A 26,633-nucleotide genomic window follows, 5' to 3' on the forward strand; every position below is an offset into this window, starting at 1 on the left:
CCCAGGAAATTCAGAATTGAGCTTAAATGTATAAGAAATCTAAATGGTTAAGATGGAAATATTCAGTTAAGGCACCTAAACAATTTTGTGCCTTGTAGTGACAATACAAAAAGGAATAAATACCTCAAGGAGATCAAGATTAATCTGGACCCACAAACATTAAAATGCCTTAACCATAATGGTATGTTCAACACATGATTATTTTAAACTTAATCTTAATGATTAACCTTAACTCCGCTGTGTTACCATTTTTAACCTGAGGGTTTTTTATTTGTCATGTAACTTCAGAATTAGATACATTATATTAATTATTAAAATTAGTCACTTTAATAGACATAAAAACAAACCATCATGATCTAAATAAAATGGTCCTAGATGTATAGTAGGTTAATATGTATAGTAGGTTAATAATCAGTAGAAAATTTAAAGATTGTACAGTATATCAAGAATTAGTGTATGCACACACACACACACACACACACACACACACCCACCCACCCACCCCTATTTCCTATTCTAAAGGAGCCCCAGTGAAGTATATGTGCATGTCAGAAATGATTACTAGTAAGGGGGGAAAAAGAATTATTAGAGCTCCCTCAAGTAAGGAAATCAAATTGTGTATCTGTGCTATAACAAGTGCTATAGTAGTCGTTGCTTCTTACCCTTTCATAATCCATGTTTTTGGATGTTAGCTGTCGTGAAAAAAGTTCTTTGCTAGACTCAAGTTTCATGCACAGTTCCCTCATAGAAGCCAGGTCAGCTAATACAGAAGACTTTTCTTCTTGTTCGTATTTGAGATCCTCTTCCAATCTGGACATATTTTTTGTAATTGAAGAGAGTTGAGATTCATATGCTTGGTGTGCATTGATATGCTAAATGAAAACAGACAACAGTTAAGTGGTCGTGGATTTTTTCCCCCCCCAGTGTTAAAAGTTGCATAACAAAGTTACATACATCTAAGTATCTTTGCCCTGAGCTCTAAATTGAACTTCAGAATACCTTACTTTTTTTTTTTTAAATCATAGTTTAAAAAAAAAAAAAAAAAAAACACACACAACCCTAAAAACCAGGTTTCTCAGAAACTTTTGCAACCATTTGAAGGAATACACAGATATTAAACAAAAAGCAGAAGTAGACTATAATGGTGTTTCAGAAGAAAATTAAAACTTAAAAATTAAAGACTGAACTCCATCTTTTACTCAACTGCCAATCTTGAACTTATCATGCTTTTGTCAACGAATTAAGAATGTCAGACAGAAACGTAGCCTGTCTCTGCTTGGCTGTTATAATCTTTTTGATCTTCAGAAAGACTGTTTCTTTGAATATGAAATTCTCATTTGATATAACTGGAATAAACTAATATGCTGTTATAAGAACCAAAAGTTTGAACTAATACTTAACTCTGAAAAATATCACAAGAACATTTTGTCCCACTTAGTGAAATGGAATTATTGGAAGATATAGTGGCACTATTTATTAATATCTACTGAGATCATGCAATATCTAAATTCTCCATTTTGAAGTCTTCATACAAGCTCTACCAAACAGTTTCTCCACAGGAATGTAACCCTGCTCTACTTAACAATAGTTACTCCACAGGGCAAGATGACTAAGAGCCACAATCTGCCTTTCCTATTCCAGAGGGGTGCAAATGTACCCTGGGCTAGAGTTATACCTGTTGCAGCAAATGCCCTCAGGCATACCAGCACAGCTGCACTGGCTGGTACATTAGGTGATTGGAGCCAAGGTTTCACCCACTCCCAAACCTTCCTATCCATATACACTGGGTAAGTGGAGAAAGCGGTGTGAGTAACCTCAGAAAAAGAACAGAGGAAACAAAATGCAACAGACATTTCACTATCTACTAATCACAATTAACCATCAAGGATCTTTCAAATATTTTGAAAAATAGACACATATTGTAGTCTTACTGTTCTTAGTATTGTAGATTTAACAGAAGAATCTTGTACATTTGTATTTCTAAAGAACTATGTTTTCTGCTTCCAAAATTGCTGTTCCTATTCAGCCATATCCTGTTGCTGTTTACCTGCAAGTATACTTCAGTGTTCTATTTCATACGAAATAGAGGTTGTCCACGTTGCCTTACAACTGCTCAGCTACAAAATCAAACTCTGATTCAGAGGACAAAGATATTGCCTCATTCAAAACCTCAATCTATTCACTAGATTCCACATCAACTCCAGTCCCTAACAGCACAAAATCTTCTTCAGCTCCTCTGATTTATGTAAATAAATGGTAATTTCAGATGGGCTCCATTGAGCATGTTCAGAGATTTGAGTAACAATAGCATAGCATTACAGAATGCTAATACTGGTTTGCATTTCTCTGCAGCACCTTGCAAAAAGGGGGCCTTGATCCTTGGCTTTGGCTACTAGGTACTAGTAATATATCAACACCTCCACCACTACTGCCTCTATGATTACCACATGGAGCCTTTCAGTCAAGGAACTCAATGTGCTTTGAACAAATAATTAATCATGCCCTTGTGAAATACTGCAGGCAAATATCACACCTATTTTATGGATAGGTAACCTAAAAGGGTCTTAACATACTGGCAAACAATCTCTCTCCCCCCCCCTCCAACAACTGAAAATCTATCTCTGTGGCATCAGCAGTGAGTTAAGCAGAATAGAAATGATACTATTCTAGCCAGAATTGCAGTTACCATTTCAAATATTCTGTGTCTGCCTTCAAAACATTCAAGGATTGAAGTTCATTTCCATGCAAGCATAGCAAATGTTCCTTATCTTTTATTTAAAAGCAATTAAGTATGAACCATTTTCCTTGATAGGATTCAATTTTATTGGGTGGTATTGGTTATTACCTCTTGAATTTCTTTTTCTAAAAGTTCCACTCTCTCTCGAAGATGTCTTCTATCGGTATCTACAGAGAGGAGTTCAAGACGTATTGAGCTGCTTTCTCCCTCAGCTTGATGGGCCTTGACTTCCCAGTCCTCAGCTTGGCTGTGGAGCATTCGGAACTTCTCTAACAATTCTTGATTTTCTTGCTCCTAGTTGAAATAAAAGTAATCACTTTATAATTAACTATGTGTCACTGCAACAAATGTCTTGTACCTTCCAGTCATTTAACCCTCTTTGTACCTGCAAGCCGCATCTGTTACACTACTTCAAAGGAAGGCGTGGCCTTCGCCATATCCCTGACCCTGTATGAAGGCATTCATCTTTCTCTCCCTGGAGAGAGTACATAGCTTCATTCCTTAAGCAAGTGCCAAGCAGCAAATGTATCCCAGATACAGCAACCCAACTCAGTTTATATTAGAAGTGGTTTTTTAAGCAATTTATAGAATAGACACTATTGTTTGATGATACATACCTGTCAAGGATACCACGAAAAATACATTAACAATATTTTTTACCTCATATTTTATCTCTTAAGGTAGGAATTTCTTGCTATTCTCAAGATCAAAGCTATATTGCTATTATCATTTCTACCAAAGCTGCAGTGTATCTGGCAAATATATCCCTAAAAGACGATCAGTCCGGCCTATTAGCTCATTTTATTAGCTCTTCTAGCTTTAAAGTTTTCAGTCATTACAATAAATACTCAAATTTAGATTACTTTATCCTTCTTTCAATACTCTGTTCTTTTTTCTTTGATCTAAGGGTACTATCAAAAAGGGTCATATATTTCTTTCCAATCACCAAGGTCTCTAACAACTTCTTCCTAGCTACATCTCAGGGTTTGTATCCATATCTTTTCTTTGACCTTTCAGCTACTTCAACCACACCCTGCTTATTAAAATCTTATCCTCCCTTGCTTTTCATGACTCTGTTCTCTCCTGATTCAACTCTTACCTCTCTAATAATTCCTTTGGCATCTCTTTCAGCAGATACTCTTCCTTTTCTCTCCGTGGAAGTTCTATAGAGCCCCATCTTTGGCCCCCACTTCTTCCATTACACCTTCTTGATACTACTATTTTGTATTACAACAGTGCCTAAAGGTTCCAATCAGGATTGAGGCCCTATTGTGGCAGGCACAGTACAAGTATATATTTCACATTAAAAAACCCTACATTTAACGAACATTTTTAAGGTTTCAAAGTCCAACATTCAAAAGTCAAGAAATGCTAGAATTAAGGTTGCCTGTGCAACCTTATTCAGCAGCCTTGTGTGTATCATTTGACATAAAACAGGCTCTGACTATATGATTGCTTACAATTTTTTCTCCATAGGACCCTTCCCTCATTCAATGCACAAAATGGATGGTGCTTAGTGAGCAGCTATTCAACATTTTGTTTTATCCACATTGGTCAATACACTCACGCATTGTTTATTAGACACTATTTGAAAACTGGTATGAAGACAGAATTATTAATTTCTTCTCAGGCATTTCTATGGCACTCATTGCTAGAGTATCTAAATACTTCACAAAATCAATTTATTTTCACAACATACCTGTGAGATAAAGTGGTGGTATAATCCATTTTACAGATGGGGAACTGAATAACAGAGATTAAGTTCAAAAGTGTCCACTAATTTTGGGTGCCCAATTTGAGAAGACTAGGACCTAATTTTTCAGAGAATTTAGCATTATATAGAACTGTGTGTTCAAAGCACAGCGCCTATTGGTTTCAGTTGCAGCTGTGAGTACTCAGCATTTCTGCATACAACTCCCCAGGGTCTAAAATCAGGCACTCAAAAAACAAGGGATACACAATTAGTAATCACCTATGAAAAGTTTGATTTGAGTGACTTGATTAGCATCACACAGGAACTCTGTGGCAAAGACAGGGATAGAATCCAATTCTCCAGAACAGCGTTCAACTGTTTTAACCATGATATCATCCTGTCTCTTCCTGCAGTCCCCCTGCTTCATTGATTAATCATCCTCCAACCTCTGCAACCAATGAAGCAGGGATCCTACAGACGACAGTCTTTTTCAATACAAAACCCTGATTAATCCCCAAAGAAGATCTATCCTGTCCACTGAAGGAAGCAGGAGTCCTGTGTAAATGAAGACTCTCATAATGAATGCAAGCTAGTGGATTAAGGCTGCATGGAGATTTCCTAGCTTTTGAGTGCTTGACTGTAACATTATTCATGTGTTTTTTTTTAATTTAGGGAGTTGTGACAGCCTGTACCCTATGTTCACCCCTTTTACAAGACCATGTTAAATTTTGTACATAGCATATTGTGTAAGGTATCATTTGAAAACTCATGATTTGCTGATCATTATTGTCCTGGTAAAATGTGTGTGGCAACGCTGTATGTAAAGATATGAGACTCCACTGTATAATATTATCAAGACATGTTCCAACATATTCTGGTGGGCAGTCACAAACAAGTTCCCCAGAGACAAAGGCTAGCCAACACCTCAGCTAGGTGTCAATGAGATCAAATGGACCACCATCTGATTAAGTGGCCAATCTTCAGCAGGAGAGAGGGTGTGGGCAAAAGATCTACATTTTGACAAACAAGCAGCTTATGGTTCCTGGCTACCCCAAATTTCTGTCTCCTGAACATCAGCAGGAAATGATTCTTGTGCAAGAGAAAGGGTTATAAGAATTTGGGGCATCTGCCCTCTCCCATCTCTCCCTTTCTCTTTACCAACAGCATCAACAAACTTAAGAAGAAAAGATGACACATTGGATTGGGGGAGATCCTGAGGGATTCAGCCAGAAAAACTGTTGGAACTTGTATTTCCCTGTAATCACTTCTGACTTAGATGCCTCATTACTTAATGAGGCACTTAAGTAGCCACTTCAAATGTATCAGCTACAGAAAGATAGATTTTTTGTTGTTGTTTTATCTAAACTAGAGTATTTGGATTCAAATGTTTGGGAGACTCCAATTGGGATAACAAGATTTGTACATATTTTCTATTAATAAATAACAGGTTTTGTATGCGTTTATATTGTCCAGGAGGGTTCTGGGCAGTACAAGATGCACATTTCTGGGGAAAAGTCCAGGAATAGATCTCACTTCTCCCTGTTTGTTGAAGTAAAGGACCATCGTCATATTTTCCAACATTATGAGGACATGGTAACACTGGATGAATGGGAGAAAGTCTTTGAAAGTGTCTTGGACTGCCTGTAATTCCAGAACACTGATGTGCATCTTGGTCTCTTGGGGTGTCCAAGTGCCTTGTGTGGTGTGGCAATCCATGTGGGTTCTCCAGCCTAAAAGGGAAGCATCTATAAGACTGTCCTGTATGGTGAAGGGGAAAAGGAAAGGAATACCCAAAAAATACTTGGTGGCAATTTTTCCACCATAGTAGAGATGATGTTAGTTGGTGGGAACTGTTACCATGGTGTTCATAGGACTGCTTGCTTGCTGAGTACGCTTGAAGCCATGCTTGCAGGCAAAAAAGGTGGAGTCTGGCGAATGGCACGACGTAAGTTCACAAAGTCATATGTTCCAGGTGAGAAAGAGAAATTCTGATTGGTGTTCAAGGGTTGTTCATGACCTGATCTATCAAGTCGTTCCCTGCTTGGGATCTGTCCATTGGCTGATAAGCTCTTACCGTGACTGAATTTAGGGATGCTCCGATGAAGTCTAGAGTTTGTGTGTTGGAGTGAAAGCAGGCTTCTCCAGGTTTATGCTGAGCCGTAGGGAAGACAGGAGCTGAAACATTGAAGAAGTGGACTCGTAGGCTTCTTGATGTATATTGGCAATTAGAAGCCAGTCATTGAGATAGGGGATAATGGTGAAACCACACCTGACATGGGCTGCTACTACCACAAAGAGCTTGGTAAAGACCCTGGAGAGGTTACAAGGCCAAAAAGGAGCACTTTGTATTGAAAGCAATTAGGGCCCACTATGAATCTGAGAAAATATCTCTGAGCGGGGTAAGTATTCACATGAAAGTACGTGTCCTTCACATCAAGAGCTGTAAATTAAGTTCCTTGTCTAGGTATGGAATTATAGATGCTAGTGTGTACATGCAAAATTTCAGTTTGCGAATAGAGCGGTTGAAATAGCCGAAATCAAGAATGGGTCTCCAGCCACCTCTTTCATACTAGGAAGTATGTTGAGTAAAAACTCTTTCCTTGGTGCTGAAGAGGTACCTGATCTATTGCTCCTTACCATGGGAGGGATTCTACTTTTTGTCTGAGAATCTCCTCATGAGAATGGCCCATGAAATGGGCAAGGATAGGAGTTTTGGAGGGGATAGGTAAGTAAGTTTGATCGCATAACCAGAATGGATCATGACTATTACCCACTTTTCTGCTCTTATTTCACTCCAGTTGTGGGAAAAGTGCCAATAAGAAAGGTCAAAGAGTGGTTATGGAGTCCCCCTAGAGCATGGGGTACCATCGGTTCCGAGACAGGTGCTGAGGTAGAGGTTGGTTCCATACAGGTCCTGGTTTCTTGTCTAGGAAGGTATCTCTCAGAGAAGGAAACATAAGTTCTACGGTGGTTCAGTGTCTCCAGAGAAAAAAAAGACCAATTCCGTGTCTACTGGCAGTAGTTATGCTGGAAGTAAACAATGGCTGGAATATGCAAAGGGGGACAGACTCCTTCCATAACTTGCATATACTGGTGAAGTCAGGACCTGATAGAAATGGAAAGGGAGAATCTGAGAGATCAAAAATGTCATCAGGTATAGAGTAAGTCTCCACTCTCCCTGGAGCGTGAGGGGTCCTGTTCACCCAAACTGATGGACCTGGAGCAGTTTGTATCATTGTTGGGTGAAGCAGTGTCGGTACCATCAGTGGCTGAGGTTCCTGATGGTTGCCTTTTGCCGGTACCATTGGTTCCCGGTGTTTAAGTTTAGTTGGTATTGGAGGTACTGTTGCTACTGTAGTGTGGTCTGGTACTGACAGAGCCCTGGATTTGAGAGCTTTCTTGTGACAACACTGAGACTTGGGATATTCTAAGTCCTTGTGGGCTGAGCAAGAAGACTTACTTGACTTAGGGAGGGCTCTATCTGACTTCTTTGAAGTGGGCTTAGAGGAGGATTTGCTCTAGTGTTTAAGAGAACACTCCTTGTCTTTCCAACAAGACCCTAACAAGTGATCTGTGAAAGTAGATTCCCTTGCTCCTAAGTCAATCCGATGCACAGGGGGGCGGTCCCCTGACTGGAGTCCAACTGCGGCCTCATGGCTTTCTCCATAAGATGCTTCTTAAGATGAAGTTCCCACCCCTCTAGGGGAAGAGCAGCAGATTCTGGACTTTGCCATGATGTGAGTTTCCCAGAGGCTGCACAGGCAGTGTTGATTGTTGTTGTGACCATGAAGGAGTGCAGGAAAGAAGTAAAGATTTTAAAGCTCGGAGTTCTGGGCATAGTCCACTACTGGTAATGAGATATGGGGAGGGAGAGTTCCCCAGGATGGGGAATCTAACTAACTATAAAACTTAGCTAAATACTATAGAGCAAAATTCTAAACTATTTACAATACATATATTTACAGACTGAAGAATAAAGAGGGAAAGACAAAGTTCTGGACCCTAGATGATTCGACCTAAGCCAAGGAGTGATAAGAAGGAACGGGAGATGTATTTGGTCTGCTCCATCTATTATCTCCTTGGTTGGAGGCATGAGGAGAGCAAGAATACATGTGCAGACCAATAGAGCCTGCTTTCAAAAATTCTCTGTCTCCGGGCCATGGACAGCATGCATACCCACCGTGGAATACACAGAGACCACCACTCAAAGAACATCACTGTATTTTGATTCGAATAATTTCTGAAGCAGGATTTTTTGTACTTTGCCTATCTTCCAAATTTTGATGGAAATATTTTTTGTTGGTTTGTGTGTACAATGAAAATGACGTTTACAGATAAAAATCTAATCCTTCCAAGCCTGATTAAAAATGATCATTAGATCTTGCTTTGTTGCTCATAGCAAGGAAGTAATGCTAGAAATATATCACTGTCTATACTGTAAAACATCCAACCAACCGACCGTGAGGATGCTTCTCCTCATCATTGCCGACAATGTAACTATTATCAATGAAGTTTGAAGTCTGCCAGAATGTCTTAAGGCTGTAACCTAACAGGGTTTTCAATGCATACATTACTAGGGTGACCAGAGAGCAAATGTGAAAAATCAGGACACGGGGTGGGGGTAATAGAAGCCTATATAAGAAAAAGACCCCAAAATCGGGACTCTCCCTATAAAATCGGGACATCTGGTCACCCTATACATTACTAGCTTTAAAATACAGAGAAAAATTTACATCTACAAACCTTAATTTTATTGTAGGCTAATTAAAACAGTCATAATTATAACAACATTTATTAAAAACACACTATTGCCAATTTACAGACTTTATTTCCTCACCTTCGAAGCCATTAAGCTTTCAAATCTGGAGACTTCAGATATGTAATTATGAACTCTAGTCTTCATTTCTTCTTTTTCACGTACTGCTTCTTCCAGTTCAGTAGTGACTGCCTAAAAAGATTACATGAAAACTGAATAGTTTATTAAAATAAAATATACTAAAGTAAGCATGCCTGTGAAGTGCCCTATATTTTACTTTCTTCTGCTTTGGGGTAGTTCATTCAGTAAATCTGATTTCCATACAACATCCTGTTAAATTCTACATTGATCAGGACATGGAGGTGAATGAACGACATAGAGAATGGATTTTAATTGGCAGGCCACAACTTTAACAAAATACCTGGGAAATGGTGTTATGCCCACCGTTCTCACATACCACTTATTTCACTGGATTCAACTTGAGGGAGTTTAAATAGGCAAGGGCGGAGGTAATGAGAGCCAACCAGCTAGCCCATTCCTACATCCCCAGCCAATTGAAAGGTAATCGGCCCCCCACTCTGTGAACATCCATTGCAGTTGTTTCAAGATCCCTCCACTTTTGACTATAGGGGAATGGCATTTTCCCTACTTTCTCAGTTGAGTAATCTGAAGCGGAGAGGGAGAAGTGACCTAAACAACAGACTCTTATTGTTACTTTCACAAGGTCTCCATTTACAGTTTTCAAATTAACACTCTTGACTCAAAAATCAGAAGACTAACAAAGTGGCTGAAACTTAGACTGAACCACAACCAGAAAGAATTTTTTTGTGAAGCACCTAAATTAACCTTTGTTATTGTGCTGGTTAATTCAAACTAACTAGGAATCAATTAACTTGAGTTACAACACAACCAAAAGCTTTAGTCAGATAATTTGAGTTACATTAATATATCCTATGACCCAACGTTTTGCAAGTTAAAAAAACAAAAATTTGTTGAGAACTTTTTTTTTTTTTTTAATACTTCAGTAATCTACATCCAAATTTATTTTATAATTAGAAATTATGTTTTTCTTAATGGAGAATGAAGCATTCGCTAGGTTTGAAAAAATTCTTAATGGTTTTGAAAAGGACTTTTTGAGCAAACTCAAACACTGTGTCATCTTTCTTACTGATTTAATTATGACCATCATATTTAAATTACAGCTGTTCTGATGCTTGAACCCCAGGGTGCACAAAATTTGAAAGACAGTGATGCACCAAAAGGTCAGTCAAACCTGATGAGTCTCTTAAACTGTGTCCATTTTACATGTAGACAGCTGGATTAACATTTCTTATTTAATTCACATGACCACCTTCTGAAGTGTAATTATTACATGGCATGTCTTAAAAGCCAATGGTGCATTAAGAAAATAAGCATATTCTCAAAGTGTTAGAAGTTAATTCAATGTGGGTCCTCTGATGGACACAATCAGTCTAACAAGATGGGTTTTCATCTATATTGCATTTGAAGAGGCACAAGCAACAAATAAAACTTAAATTTCAGCCCCAAAATACATTTTTCAAAGAGTTAGGATTGCCTGAGAAAGAAAGAGTTTAGAATGGAAAGTCTGTCTCTACTTTAACTATAATGTTTCATATATGACAATGGTGTAATAAAATAATAATATGCATGCTGAAAGCTAACTACTATATATGTTGGCCTTTTTCTACACACATTGAAGGTCACTGCCATGTGATAAGGGATTTATTCTCTATCAAAAGTGTGGGGAAATTATGCATGTAAATGCCCCACATGTCAATGGGAGAACAAACTTTTTGGTATTTGAGAGGATAATATAAGAATTGAACGCATTTTGGATTCCACAGGTGATCAAACAAAGGAAACAAGTTCTTAAATTTGCAGATATTTAAATTCAGCCTAAATATGTTCATTTCAACTCAACTGTTCATAATATTCTAGTATTCACAAGAATGCAGAACAGCAAAATATTCAAAATGCATAAGAGACTATAGCAGTTTTGGATTTAGTAATACATGCAGACGAAATGCAAGTAATCTTTGATGCAGAGATGGTGTTATCCCATTGCCCCCTCCCCTCAACACATACTAAAAACATACTCAAGGGAGGGGGGGCCTTGAGCTGCTTGGGGGCCATAAGCAATTGCTTAGTCTGCTTATGGCTAACACCAGCTCTGCTTTGGTGTACTTCATTGTCAGGCACTACTTTCATACCTGGTTTTCTCTGGTCATTATAGCTAGATCATCTTGTAATCTTCTGTTCTCCTTCAGAGCCATTTCCTTCACTCTTCCTGTTTCTGCAAGCTCTACCTGAGATGCATCAAGCTGGCGACGGAGACTAGCTATCTCCCGATCTCTGTTACTCAGCGCCTCCTTTAGTTGGCTATCAAATGGGTGATTTTGAAAACCTTAAATAAAATTTCCCTTCTTGCATTATAGCATATACTGCTTCAAAATGTTAGATAAGCTCTGAATATACAAAAGCTTTAGAAGCAACTTACTAATTTATTTCTTGTTCGGAAGGTAACTATAAACCAGTGATACTCAGACCTCAGTAGTTCAAGAGCCAAATTAGCAATCAACATTACCCAAAAGAGCCACGGTAGCGTGAATTTATTGTTTCATTTACTACTTATATATAATATAAAATAATATATTATTCTCACAGCAAAATCACTGACCAAATATTCTACAATTGGTTTGTAACATAGTAAAAGCATCCTGATTGGTTAATAATTAACTCACACAGTGTTTTAATATCATGTGCTGCAAAGAGCCACAGGAGACACATTTAAGAGCCACTTGTGGCTCCCAAACCTCAATCTGAGTATCACTGCTATAAACAAATTACCACTACATGGATCTTGTGCCCCTCATGTGTGATGGATTAAAATTTGCACCGCTCAGAGTAAACTGTTGAACTGCCTATCAGCATAAAATGCTTAACTGCTTGTGGTGGCTTGGGCAAGTCATCATTGAAGCATGTAGAACTGTTGAGGGTTGGGCAAAATGTCATTGAAACTGGTGGGTGTAACTGACGTCCTTCATGTAAGATGACTGAGTAGATCTGGACAGGAATTTTCTGAATAACAGTTTTTCCATTGGAAAATACTGATTTATCAAACCCAAAACTTCTCCTTCGAAAGGGGTGGCAGAAGCTAAGAAGATGCAAATCACTGAATTAGGCAAGACAGGGACTTGAACCTAGGTTTCCCACATCCCACTTGAATGTCCTAATAATTCTCCCGTGGGTCTCTCTCCCGTTGGAGCTGTTCAACTTTGTATAAATAATTAAATATTTATTGGGTTAGAAAAAGAAAGACCAACTATAGACCAGTGGTCAGGGCACTTATCTGGTATGTAGGAGACCCAGGTTAAAGTCCCGGTCCAGTGAATATTTATTTATTTATACAAAGTGGAACAGCTCAACAAAAGAGACAGACTCACGCGGAATAGCCAATAATCTGGTAGTTAGGGCACTCACCTGACTTACGGAAGACTTAGGTTCAAGACCCTGCTCTGCCTGGTTCTCCCATGTTTCTGCATCCCAGGTGAGTGACAAAACCACCAAACTATGGGGGACGAAGAGGGGAAATGGATCTCAATTTTTTTTGAAAGGTCGGTTTCATCCCACTACGGAACAGGACATTTTTCAAAATTGCTGAACTTCTTAGACAGGAAAATTGTTTCCTATTCAGCTATGGCATAAGAAACAGTTAAGTTCCTTTGTAAAACAAGAACAGCTTCCATCCCAAACACAGGCATGGCACTGCCCAAAACACAGGAATACCTAAGGGAATTCAGGAATTTAAGTGAGTGGAGCGGGCTAGGTTGGGTATTGTTTCTAATAGAGGTTACGTGCATGTATGCGAGAGATAAGAGGAGAAACACCACAGAAACAGAGACCGAGCAGGAAACCACACACAGCTTGAACAAGCACTGACAGCATAGCTGAAAAAAAAAACCTAGAGAAAGCTTTTGGTCTGAGTGCTGGCTGAAAGGGGCCTGGAGCAGCGAGGAAAAAAAATACACTAATCTTTTCTAACTGATCTTTTTCTAGATGCATTGCACATGTCCATTTCACTCTTGGTGTGAGTGTGCCTTACACAACATTGTTGGAAAGGTTTCCCTCAATGTTACCCGTTGGAGCAGCTCAAGCACCCTCTGCTGCCGCACACCACTATGTGCTGATATGAAAGGCCCAGCTGCCTCAGAGCTCCCTCAAATTTTTCTTGCCAAGCAGGCTGTGGAATGGACATGTGCAACACGTCTTGAAGATGAATAGAATAGTTCTTTGAGTGATTGCACACGTGCATTCCATTCTTGGCGACTCACAAGCTGTAATACAGGAGGAAGGAGCAGAGTTCATGTATACACAGACTGGAGTATAATTCATCCAAATTTAGCATTGTCTCTGGCATACTGAATAATGGAATAACGGGATGCAAAGACATGAACTGAAGACCAGACTGCCACTCTACAAATGTCCTGGATAGAGACTTGCACAAGGAACGCTGTTGAGGCTGCTTGCGATCTTGTGGAATGTGCCGATAGTTTGGCAGGCAGGGAAATACCTGCCAGGTCATAACAAACATGAATGCATAAAGTTATCCAAGATGAAAGTCTCTGTGAAGGGACCAGGAGACACTTCATTCTGTCTGCTAAGACCAGGAACAGTTGGGTTGACAAACAAAACTGTTTAGTCCTGTCTATGTGGAATGCCAACGTTCTTCTAACATCTCAGATGTGCAGATGATGTTCCTCTCTATTTTCATGTGATTCTGAGTAAAAGGTAGGTAAGTAAATTTTCTGATTAATATGAAAATTAGATATCACTTTAAGGACATAAACGGGATTGTATAAGGCAGTTTGGATGTCAGAGCATCCTGGAAACTGGAATTGTCTTCTCAAGCATCCCATCAAAACACCTGTTTAGCACCCCCTGGGTGTCATGGAGTAAGCATTGATGCAGAAGCAGAAGGAGGGGGAGGTCTACATAAAAAATTGCAACTCTTCTTTCTCTGCAGGTCCTGCCAAGGAGCAGCAGCAGAGTAATGGCGGGTCTGCTGTGGGAAGAAGTGCATTCTGGGTGGGGCTGGAGCACAGAACCCCAGAGACTTTAGAGTTGTCCTAAAGTCTTTCAAGCCCTGGAGCTTAGGGTCAGTTTGCCCTGAAAACAGCAAGGACCCTTCAAAGTCTGTTGGACCTCCTATGGAAGCCTTAAGGTTTGCAACCATGAGCTCTTGCATGTGCCCACTGCACAAGCCATGGATCTAGCCGCAAAGTCCACTGCATCCAGCACAGCCTGCAGTGAAAATCTAGCTACAGATTTCCCCTCTTCAGCTAATAAGAATTCCTGCCTCGTGTCCTCTGGCAGCATGTCTCTAAACTTTAAAATGGTGTCTCAAACAATAAAATTATACTGATCCAATAGCGCTTGCTGGTTGGCAATCCTGAGTTGCAATCTCCCAGTTAAATAAGCTTTTCTATCAAATAAATCTATTTTTTGGCATCATTTGATTTGAGGGTTGACCCTTGTTGCCCTTGCCATTCCCTTTCACTAGTTGCAGACACCACCAGAGAACCCAGAGGAACGAGAACATAAATATTCAGACCCCTGGGAAGGCACATAGTACTTACATTCGGCCCTTCTTGAGGTAGGGGGAAGGGATAAAGGAATCTGCCAGAGAGCATTAATAGGGTCCATAATTGCCTCGTTAATAGGTAAGGCCACTCTCGAAGGCCCTGCTGTGGCCAAAATATCAACAAGGCAGTGTGAGGATTCTTTAACCTCCTCCATCTGGATCCCCAGGCTTAAGGCCACCCTCTTTAACAACTCTTGGGGGGGCCTTATAGTCACCTGGAGGAGGCAAAATGCCCTCTGAGAAGATTACGGGACAGGCAGGAAGAAGCTACTCTTCCTCCACTCGTTTTCCAGCAAGGTCTTCGTGAGCCACCTTTTGCTGCTCAGTACCAGACTCAGGAACAGGCAGCAACTGGTGAGTAATGTGCCCCATGCCTCTCCGAGGATACAGAACACTAATGTCTTGCGTATTACCTAGAAACTGGGGGAAACTGAACAGATTCCAATATGGCCAGTAGACTGGCGGTGGGCAACTAATCTGAATACGAGCTTCCGTTAAACACTTTAAGTAGCTTGAGTGTGGGTCGCTCAAGGGCATTGGCCTAGCGCAAGAAAAGCCAGGCTTGAAGCCCAGTGACTGAGGCATCTCTCAGTACCAAGTAATAGAAAAAAACCCATCTATGTTCAAAAAAGAACTTATGTTATCTACACTATTAACTAAGCACTAACATGGTAAATCTAGAAAACTATCTACAGTTCATTTACAATGAACACACAGAGCACTTGCTAAGGCAAGCCAAGCAATTCCAATGACCATCATGGGCGGTAAGAAGGAACTAAGGGAGCTTTGGGGGCGGCTGGACCCTTTATACCAGTGCACAGTGGGATCATGGTGGATTCCCCATCACTAACAATTTTTTAATCGAGGTTTGATGTTTTCCTAAAAGATATGCTCTAGGAAGTATTTTGGGGAAATTCTAAGGCCTCTGTTATACAGGCGGTCAGACTAGATGACTACAATGTACTCTTCAGGCCTTGGTATCTATGAGAAAACACACACACAAATCTGAAGATCACAGTGATTGATAATCTGGTAAGCATATATACCCTACCATCAAGGAACAGGAATTACTCTTATTTATTTGTATTCTGATAGTGGCTACAATAAGTTAGCTACTGCCCACACACAGGAAGCCAATTCCTCTTCCAAACAATCAAAGGGTGAAGGACAGGGATAAAACCCACAATAGAAATATACATTATATATTTCTATTGTAACATACATACATATATATACACACACACACACACACACATACATATATATATATATACACACACACACACACACATATATATATATATACACACACACACACACATACATATATAGCTTTTCTCCACAGATGTTTCATATACATCAGTGCACCAAAACTCCAGTTAAGCTGACCTTCAAACAAAGTTTAACCTTTTAAAAAAAAATTTCAGCAGTTAACTGAAGAAATGTCTGAAAGGTGACAACTAAAAAAGGATGAGCTGAAGCCTAGATCAGAAAAAGAAACAAAGAAGGTAGTTCAACATGGAACGCATCTGTAGGGAACCTCTGATACCAACTGGCAAAGTGCACAGGGAGTGCATAGGGCTTTACAGTATTCCCTGGGTCAGATGTATGCACAATAATTCACCGATGGGAGGCATGTAAGTTCTCTATTGAGAGCCAGTAGCCCACTGGTTGACATAATCATTGTGAAATGTGTGTGCAGATAATATTTGAGTTATGTATCTAGAAAGCAAATTATGTTCTTAAGGTCTTGGAGTTAAGGAAGATCACCAGGAGGTGACATACCTTGGAAATGTTCCTTTCAGGCAGGAGATAACAGACACCTATCACCCTGTCTGGCCATTTGCGTATTGTATGCCTCAGAGTTATGCCTATTTGCATACTGAGCCACAGGCTAAATCTACAAGACAGGAAGTCTACAAGATGAAACAAACAGCAGGGGGTGTTTATGAGTAAAAAAAAGTGTTGCAAGGATTTTGGGTGAGCCAAACTCTACAAGACATAAGTGTATCTAGTGACTTAAGTTTAGGATCTAGAATGCATGTTATTATTCTATTTTATATGTAAGCAATTTTTTTCAATACTACTACTTGCTATTATTTGAATCTCTATGCTCTGTTAATTAAACTTATATTTGATTTCATTATAAACATACATAAATGCTGTGTGTTAAGCGGAGTGGTGATCTGAGGTAGAACTGGTGAACTGGGGATTACTGTTTCTTTGGAAGCAGCAAATCTGTGAATTCTGCAAGTGTCCCATGGACCAGAGCGAGACACTCTAGGATGACGCTCAGAGGTTTCAAGGATAGGGTATGCCAATCGCTAACCTACAGGGTGACAGTGGAGCCAACAAGGCCGAGAGGGGAGTGTTTGTGTTGCGAATGGCTGGAGGAGCTGGGCAGCTAACTCACGACAGGCACAAACCACGCTTCCTCATGCTAAAGACAGATGGTTGTGAGGTGCCTCACAGCCCCGAGAGCCCCCAGGAATTGTCATACATATATGCCCTGCTGACTGGGGGAGAGTTGCATGGTTTAAAACAGATCTGTAAAACACTGAGGCACTAGACTCAAAATGGTAATCTCTATGCTATTATATCTGTGGAGAAAAACATTATTACCAGTTTTAGAACACAAGAGCTATTTTGACTTTATTTGAGAAGAACAGACTCAGCAAGAGATTTCCTTAAATATGAGAAGATAACAAAGAAGTGAAGAAAAACACAAGGCAACAAATTCTATTAAAGGTTTCTGACAAGCAAAGATTGGCAGCCTTTTAATATTTATTTGGACTTCTATTTTCCAGAAGAGGTTAATAGTAAATTGTTAGTGAATTAGACATAATGATGTAATTACAATAGTTCGGTATGATTTACATTGTTCCATATTGTTTTATAGTTTTCAATACTTATATATTTTATCATAATTGCTTGTGGCTTTTGTGGACATTAGTTTAAATTTGTAAAACTTTGAGGACAATAAAAATCAAGAACAAATTTTGAAAATAATAAATTAAATAGCTCAGTAATTTGATTTGTATGAAATGGGGAACATGAAGAGCTATTTGCATACATTAGTAATTATTGTTTATTTAAAAGCACTCTAAAGCTTAGGCATCCAGTAAGGTGCCTCAATTATTTTGCAAGTGTTCCGTGTATGCTTAAATAGATGGTCATATCATCCTCAGGTCTCCCTACTCATTATCTGCTTCCATCTAAGCACGGTGTACTCTGCATTCTATCAACTAGGTGTGCAGTTGTTATGCTCTTATGCTGCAGTTTTAACCTAAAAAGTGACTTTGTAAAAATGGCCTGATGGCTGTCTTGAGTCGTTTTAGATAAAGAGACCTTTTTCTAACTGATAGCCCCACAAACCCACCCAGTAGGAGTTCAAACCCAATATAATGAAGATAAAAGTACAAACAAAACCGAGTTAGGTTATGCTCTCTTTGTGGCGTACTGGTTTGTGAAGGTTCAAGTAGAACATAGGAGTTTGTTCAGTGCAAAAGATCAACCATACGACTAAACATGACAAGTTTTATTTATGAAGTAGTAAATACAGTGAATGGGGAATAACAGTTTAAGTTGGATCAGTTCCTGTCCTATGTATCTTTCTGTGGCCTTATGGCTGGCAGACTGATCACTCAAGTGCTAATAAGGCCAACATTATCAGTAAACAAAACAAACAAACAAACATTTGATATTTCTATCAGATATGGGCCTGAACTGACCCACAGATCAAAATATACTTGATCTATGGGGAAGTTCAGATCTGGTACCAAACTTTGGTACCTCTATAAAGGGACAAACCAAAACCTAGATCCAAATATCCCTGCGATTTGGGAAAATCTGGCTCTGGATCCGAGCTTTGTGACTCAGGACCATTACTAATTTCTACAGTAACTTCCATCCACAAGGATCCCAAATCACTTTACAAACTGTAGATACAGAAATCATTCATCCAACATTGAAATGCAGTCACTACTGGGATAGAATGGATCAGCTGTTTAACAGCACACAACACTACATAGAAGTTATATACCAGTAGTAAGGAGGGATATTCAATTTAATTAAAACTGTACAAGTAATTTAGGAAGGCAGAATTAATTACTTCACCAATAATGGAGCGTCTGCAGGCCAAAATTATGCCCCGCCCCACGTTTACAAAGTCACTTGAACTTAGGGCTTGTCTACACTACCGCACGGGGTCCATCTAAGATACGCAACTTCAGCTACGTGAATAGCGTAGCTGAAGTTGATGTACTTAGATCTACTTACCGCGGTGTCTTCAATGCGGTAAGTTGACAGCTGATGCTCTCCCGTCAACTCCGCTTGCGCTTCTGGTTCTGGTGGAGTGCCGGAGTTGACAGGAGAGCGCTCAGCGGTCAATTTATTGCATCTATACTAGATGTGTAAAAAGCAACAAAGAGTCCTGTGGCACCTTATAGACCAAGGGTCGGCAACATTCGGCATGCGGCTCGCCAGGGTAAGCACCCTGGCGGGCCGGGCCAGTTTTATTTACCTGCTGACGCGGCAGGTTCGGCCGATCGCGGCCCCCACTGGCCGCGGTTTGCCGTCCCGAGCCAATGGGGGCAGCGAGAAGCCGCGGCCAGCACATTGCTCGCCCGCGCTGCTTCCCGCCGCCCCCATTGGCCCGGGACGGCGAACCGCGGCCAGTGGGGGCCGCGATCGGCCGAACCTGCCGCGGCAGCAGGTAAATAAAACTGGCCCGGCCCGCCAGGGTGCTTACCCTGGCGAGCCGCATGCCGAACGTTGCCGACTCCTGTTATAGACTAACAGATGTATTGGAAAATAAGCTTCCGTGGGTGAATACCCACTTAGTCAGACGCAGCCCCATGCGTCTGACGAAGTGGGTATTCACCCACGAAAGCTTATGCTCCAATACATCTGTTAGTCTATAAGGTGTGTGATACAGCATGGCCAGAGGGCAGCAGGAGAGGGTTAGAAGGGAGCCTTATTCCCTGTACAGGGAAGAAAGTTTGCTATAGATTAATTAAAGCACCTGAAGCCAATTAGAGCACCTGAAGCCAGTCACCTGATAAAAACCCCCTGCTTCAATCAGACAGGGGAGGAATTGAAGCAGAGAGGATTGATGTTGGAGCAGAGAACAGTTTGGAGGGAAGCAGAGGAAAGTTTGGAGAAGTGCTGCGGTGGGCTAAGAAGACCAAGACTCTAGGTAAAGGGGCACCTGGCTTGTGCAGAGGGAGGGCAGGAAGCCCCCACAAGCTGAAGGGCAGGAGAGGGAAGTAGCCCAGGGGAAGGAACCGCTAGTTCAAGTGATTTACCGCTATCCCTATGGCCCCTGGGCTGGGACCCGGAGTACAGAGTGGGCCCGGGTCCCTCCCTCTCCACTCCCCTCCTCTAGGACACTAGTGAGGCAGTTAATATTCCAGTTCAGGGGCAAGAAATGGCACCCTGAAACCCCTCCTCCCCCGCCCCAGAAGAAAAAGCGCGAGACCCATCATAGTAGTGCCGGCAATTTGCCACAGGTGCCACAGGACTCTTTGTTGCTTTTTACAGAGCCAGACTAACACGGCTACCCCTCTGATACTATACTACATGTGATAAATCGACCCCCGCTGGATCGATCACTGTCCGCTGACCCAGCGGGTAGTGTAGACAAGCCCTTAGAAGTGCAATTTAAGTGCTACTTATAGGAAAATTAAATGCACATAAGTTTAATTACCCAGATAAACAATTGCTATTGCCGCTTTTAATCCTCACCATCCACACCTACAGTATTTGAGGGGAAGTGTCTTCTGCAACGAGATATATTTTTTCCACAATGTAAATCATACTCCCCTGTTTGATAACATATATAATTAAGTATATGTCACCAAAAATACAATAAGAGCCTGGCTGCTAGTGCTTTTATTCTGTAGAAAATATTGATCTTAGGAAAATAACGGAAAATCATTTCAGTGATTACTTACTCTACAGAGGATTCCAGTTCTGACAGAGTTAGTCTCAAATTAGCAATTGTTTTTTCCTATGAAATAAATATTAAATGTATATTACATATTATGCTGCAGAATACCCAGAATAATTCAAACTAAGCATAATTTACTTTAAAGTAGCATTTATAAAATCTTTAATTTAACTATTCAGCAATAGGTAACTGGGTTTTTTAAATGTTCAAATTTCCAAACTTCTTACAATAAAAATGAAACTTAGAACTAATTTAAAATTTGTAGAAGAATGATATCTAGCAGTTAAGGTAAATGGGAGTCAGTAGATGCAGGTTATATCACTGGTATGTAAATACCTTGCAATGCCAATTACAACAGTACCATGCAAATGCCTGATCTCAATTTCAAGTGACATTGTAAATAAGAAGCACACAGCATTATCTCTCATAAATGTAAACAAACTTGTTTGTTTTAGCAATTGGCTGAACAAGAAGTGGGACTGAGTGGACTTGTAGGCTCTAAAGTTTCACATTGTTTTGTTTTTGAGTGCAGTCATGTAACAAAACAAAACAAAAAATCTACATTTCTAAGTTGCACTTTCATGATAAAGAGATTGCACTACAGTACCTGTAGGAAGTGAATTGAAAAATACTGTTTCTTTATCTTTTTTACAGTGCAAATATTTGTAATAAAAAATAATATAAAGTGAGCACTGTACACTTTGTATTCTGTGTTGTAATTGAAACCAATATATTAAAATCTAGAAAAACATCCAAAAATATTTATAATAAATTTCAATTGATATTCTATTAGTGTTTAATATCATGATTAAAACTGCGATTAATTGCAATTTTTTTAAATCAAGTTAAATTGTTTTGAGTTAATTGCTTGAGTTAACTGCAATTAATTGACAGTCCTAATAAAATTAAACCCTGAGCAGAGGGCTGGCACAAGACCCTAGGTGCCACTTAAATCTTTAACACAGGGCCTAAGCAATACAAAAGACTTCTGCATCACAACAAAATCTTGTCCTAATTTTTGCGTACTGCTTTGAGATCCTCAGATGGAAGATACTAATCAAGTGCAATACACTAAGTACTGTTAGTGCACATACCTTATTAGCTAAGTTGTCATCTAAACATGCAATTCTTTCTGTCTTTTCATCTACAGTTTCCTGAAGACTGTCCTTTTCCTTATCCAGGACACTAATGGTACTTCTGAGCACATTCACGGTCTCATCCTGTGAAGAGCTCTTATGGTTTAACCTATCTGTAAGAGAAGAAATGGGTGTTTTTGTTGGTTTAAATAAAGAAGATTAATGCAAACAAGAATATGAAGTGATTACCTATTTTCTCCTCTAGCTTTGCAATTTCCTCTTGAGCTGATTGAAGTTCATCCTTTTTAAGAGAGGATTGGTGCTGAAGATCTTCAAGGGACCTCCGTAGTTGTTCATTTAAAAGCCTGAGAAATCAACAGTCAGTTGAAAATACAAGACTCTAATATTTCAAATACATTCTTTGATCAAACTATCAAAAAATTTGAGAAACTGAAAGGATTATCTAAACCATCGCTCTGTGGGATTGTTTTGATCAGCCAAAGTTATTTTCATCATCTCAATAAACCAGAACAAATGCAAATAATAAAACCAAAATGCCAGTTTTGCAAGAGGAAAAAGATAAGTGGCTGGATTTTCAAAGTAGCACAGCAACTAGAAATCCCACTGAAGTCAACAGGAGCGTATCTTTAAAAAAAATTAGTTTATAGTATTTGTTTTGTAGAAAGACATTGCTGTAAGCCAACATTGAGCAGAACAAAACCTTGTAAAAGTGTCTTGAGTAACAACTGACATTTAAATTTGTACATTTAAATCTTTGTACTGAAAAATTTACAATATCCATATTTATCTTACCCCCTCCATAAATAACCGTTATAATTATGAGGAATTTATTAAACAAGAATTTGTCACTTGAATGAAGACTTCTCTCACTGTTTTATCAACAAGCACATTTAACTTTCTGAAGATTTTCAAGAAAATTATCTACCAGTACAGAAGTTCTCAAAACTTTATCAGTTTAACAGTGACTATACACATCTCTCCCTATTCATACCAAGCAACTCTATACAACTACAGCAGTTGCTTATATAGAATACTGGTAATGGGGAAGTATTTAGTGATTTTTAACCATTGTTAGTGGCTCAATCCTGGAGGGTGGCTCTTGTGTTAAGCAAGGGATATCCTCTACATTTTCATCTGTTTTTCATGACATCCAGTCTCCTCTTCACAATGAGGAGACACAGATGTCTGGAGGAGCAACTGAAAACAAGGGGGTGGGGTCAACTGTCTGAACCACCAGTAAATGCTCTAGGGACCACAGTTTCCAAATGGTCGTGTTAGTAATATGTCACAGAAGCATGGTACTGACGTTATAGTTAAAAGCTGCATTGAGTGTTCTATTGTAAGTCTTATTTTCATACACTCCTCTCACCTTTTGATCTGAGTGAGCAATTTGTTTAAAATTTCTGTGTGTAATTCTACATGGAAATTTTTGTCAAGATAATTTCATTTAAAAAAAAGGTTACATATTCAGTAACTGTTGTTCTTCAAGATGGTTGCACAGGTCCATTCACTTCAGGTGCCTGCATGCCCATGCACTGGAGCCAGAAAAAACTTTTTCCCATAGCGGTACTGGTTAGGGCAGCACATGCACTCTAACATGCTCATGCTGTTAGCCCAGAGTACAGTAACTCCTCGCTTAACGTTGTAGTTATGTTCCTGAAAAATGTGACTTTAAGCAAAACGATGTTAAGCGAATCCAATTTCCCCATAAGAATTAATGTAAATGGGGGGTTTAGGTTCCAGGGAAATTTTTTTCACCAGACAAAAAAAACCAAACAAACGGTTACTCACCTTTTGTAACTGTTGTTCTTCGAGATGTGTTGTTCATGTCCATTCCAAGCAGGTGTGCGCGCGCCGCATGCACGCCAGCCGGAAGATTTTACCATAGCAGCGTCCGTAGGGTCGGCTTTGGCGCCCCCTGGAGTGGCGCCTTCATGGCTCCATATATAGGAGCTCGCCAAACCTCCACCCCCTCAGTTCCTTCTTGCCGGCACTCCGACAGAGGGGCAGGAGGGTGGGTATTGGAATGGACATGAACAACACATCTCGAAGAACAACAGTTACAAAAAGGTGAGTAACCGTTTTTTCTTCTTCGAGTGATTGTTCATGTCCATTCCAAGCAGGTGACTCACAAGCCTGAACCTAGGCGGTGCGGTCTGAGGTCACTGCTGACTGGAGTACTACGCGGCCAAAGGCTGCACCATCTCTGGCCTGGTGCGTGATGGCATAGTGCGCCGTAAAAGTGTGGATTGAAGACCACGTGGCCGCTCTACAAATTTCCTGCGTCGGGACCTGTGCCAGGAATGCAGCGGAGGAGGCCTGCGCTCTTGTGGAGTGGGCCATGATAGGCGGGGCCGTTATGTTAGCCCGACGGTAGCATTCTCGGATGCAGGTTTTGATCCAAGAGGAGATCTGCTGTGACGAGACCGGGAGCCCTTTCATCCCGTCAGCCACAGCAACAAAAAGTTGGGTTGATTTCCTGAAGGGTTTAGTCCTTTCAATGTAGAATGCCAGGGCCCTGCGAACGTCCAGGGAGTGCATCCTACGCTCCTTAGCGGAGGAGTGTGGCTTCGGATAGAAGACCAGGAGAAAAATGTCTTGACACATGTGAAACTGGGAGACCACCTTCGGAAGGAATGCAGGGTGCGGCCTGAGTTGGATCTTGTCTTTGTAGCAGACAGTGTATGGAGGCTCTGATGTCAGTGCTCTGAGCCTCTCCTGGCTGATGTGATAGCCACTAGAAATGCGACCTTATACGAAAGATATATAACAGCGAGCACGAAGTCAGAGGCTCGAAAGGTGGCCCTGTGAGGGCGGACAGGACCAAATTGAAGTCCCAAGCCGGGACTGGTTGACAAGTATGCGGGAACAGTTTGTCCAGGCCCTTGAGGAAGCGACTAACCAATGGGTTTGCAAAGACTGAGCTACCTCCCGCTCCAGGGTGGAACGCTGAGATAGCCGCCAAGTGGACTCGAACCGAAGAGGGGGAGAGTCCTAATTGTCTCAGATGAAGCAAATAGTCCAGTATGAGAGGGATCGGGGCGAGCAAAGGAGCCTGTCCCCGCTGTTTGGCCCAGATGGAGAAGCGCTTCCACTTGGACATGTACATGGTCCTGGTGGAGGGTTTTCTACTACTGAGAAGGACCTGCCTGACCTGATGAGAGCATTGCATCTCCACAGGCTTTAGCCATGGAGCATCCAGGCTGTGAGGTGGAGCGACTCTAGATTCGGGTGACATAGGCGACCCCAGTCCTGTGTGATCAAGTCTGGGAGCAGGGGCAGCCTGAGGGGCGCCCGTATAGACATGTGCAGGAGCAACATGTACCAATGTTGGCGCGGCCAGGCCGGCGCTATCAGGATGACACGAGCGTGATCCCTGCGAGCCTTGAGGATTACCCTGTGAACCATGGGAATCGGGGGGAAAGCGTAAAGTAGGCAGTCTTCCCAGGAGAGGAGGAAGGCATCCGTCAGGGACCCCGGACTGCGTCCCATGAGGGAGCAGAATTGCTGATACTTCCTGTTCTCTCTCTCGGCAAACAGGTCTATCTGGGGATGGCCCCTGAGCCGGAAAATTGAGAGTACTACATCCCGGCAGATAGACCACTCGTGACTGTGAAACGAGCGGCTGAGAGCGTCCGCTAGCCCATTCTGCTTTCCCGGTAGGTAGGATGTGGTCAGGTGAATTGCGTTCTGTACACAAAAGTCCCATAATGCGAGGGCTTCCCGGCACAGGGGAGAGGAGCGTGCACCACCCTGTTTGTTGATATAGAACATCGCTGGTGTGTTGTCCGTAAGGACAGAAACACACCTGCCTGAGAGGTGCGGTTTGAAGGTCATGCATGCTAGACGCACCGCTCGTAACTCCCTGACGATGTGTAAAGAAAGGTCCTCTTGTGACCAAAGACCTTGGGTTCTGAGGTTCCCCAGATGCGCTCCCCACCCCAGATCCGACACATCCATTACCAGGGATAGAGAGGGCTGGGGGCTGAGAAAGGGTACTCCCGCGCAGACCTCCTGTGGGTCAAGCCACCAGTGGAGGGAATCCAGCATCGGGCGAGGGAGCGTTACTACTGAGTCTAGGGAGTCCCTGGCCAGCCGGTACACCTTTGCCAACCAGGACTGGAGCCGGTGCAGTCTGAGCCTGGCGTGGCCCACCACATAAGTGCACGCCGCCATGTGACCCATTAACTTGAGGCAATTTCTTGCTGTAGTGGTAGGGTAACATTGGAGACAGAGAATAATGTCGGACATGGTCCGGAACCTGGTCTCTGGGAGGTACACTCTGGCATGTGTTGAGTCCAGGACCGCCCCTATAAATTCTATTCTTTGGGTTGCAGATAGTGTGGACTTGGCCTCATTCAGTAGGAGGCGGAGCTCGAGAAAAGTCTTCCTGATGAAGACCACCTGAGCCTCCACCTGTTCTTTGGCACGGCCCTTGATGAGCCAATTGTCCAGGTAGGGAAACATCTAAATTCCCTGCTTGCGCAGGAAGGCTGCCACGACTGCCATGCACTTTGTGAAGACCCTTGGGGCTGCTGACAGTCCGAAGGGTAGAACTGTAAACTGAAGATGGGCATTGCCTACGACGAATCTGAGGGATTGCGCCTGTGCTGAGGGATTATTATGATATGAAAGTATGTGTCCTTTAAGACGAGAGCGGCATACCAGTCTCCTGGATCCATGGAAGGTATGATGGAGGATAGGGAGACCATGCGGAACTTGAGCTTTTTTACAAACT

The 26,633-nt window shown here is 41.3% G+C and overlaps 1 protein-coding gene across 7 annotated transcripts in view; it reads right to left on the reverse strand.

Moving 5' to 3' along the window:
• CEP135 (centrosomal protein 135) overlaps nucleotides 1-26,633 on the reverse strand; it is a 97,514-nt gene that overhangs the window by 8,573 nt on the left and 62,308 nt on the right. For 6 of the 7 annotated variants that reach the window (XR_010601469.1, XM_008163839.3, XM_008163854.4 and 3 more), the window contains 7 exons: nucleotides 22,124-22,239; nucleotides 21,893-22,047; nucleotides 20,803-20,858; nucleotides 11,418-11,586; nucleotides 9,268-9,378; nucleotides 2,846-3,031; nucleotides 663-872 (listed from right to left, as the gene is read on the reverse strand). Coding sequence is in view for 5 of the 7 variants with exons in the window: in XM_008163839.3 (XP_008162061.2) it covers nucleotides 663-872; nucleotides 2,846-3,031; nucleotides 9,268-9,378; nucleotides 11,418-11,586; nucleotides 20,803-20,858; nucleotides 21,893-22,047; nucleotides 22,124-22,239 (1,003 nt within the window). In the remaining 2 variants the exon portion in view is untranslated. The remainder of the gene's footprint in view (nucleotides 1-662; nucleotides 873-2,845; nucleotides 3,032-9,267; nucleotides 9,379-11,417; nucleotides 11,587-20,802; nucleotides 20,859-21,892; nucleotides 22,048-22,123; nucleotides 22,240-26,633) is intronic. The other variant, XR_006172558.2, reaches the window with a different exon arrangement.

Source organism: Chrysemys picta, chromosome 5 (assembly GCF_011386835.1).
Source record: "Chrysemys picta bellii isolate R12L10 chromosome 5, ASM1138683v2, whole genome shotgun sequence".
Classification (NCBI taxonomy): Eukaryota; Metazoa; Chordata; order Testudines; family Emydidae; genus Chrysemys; species Chrysemys picta.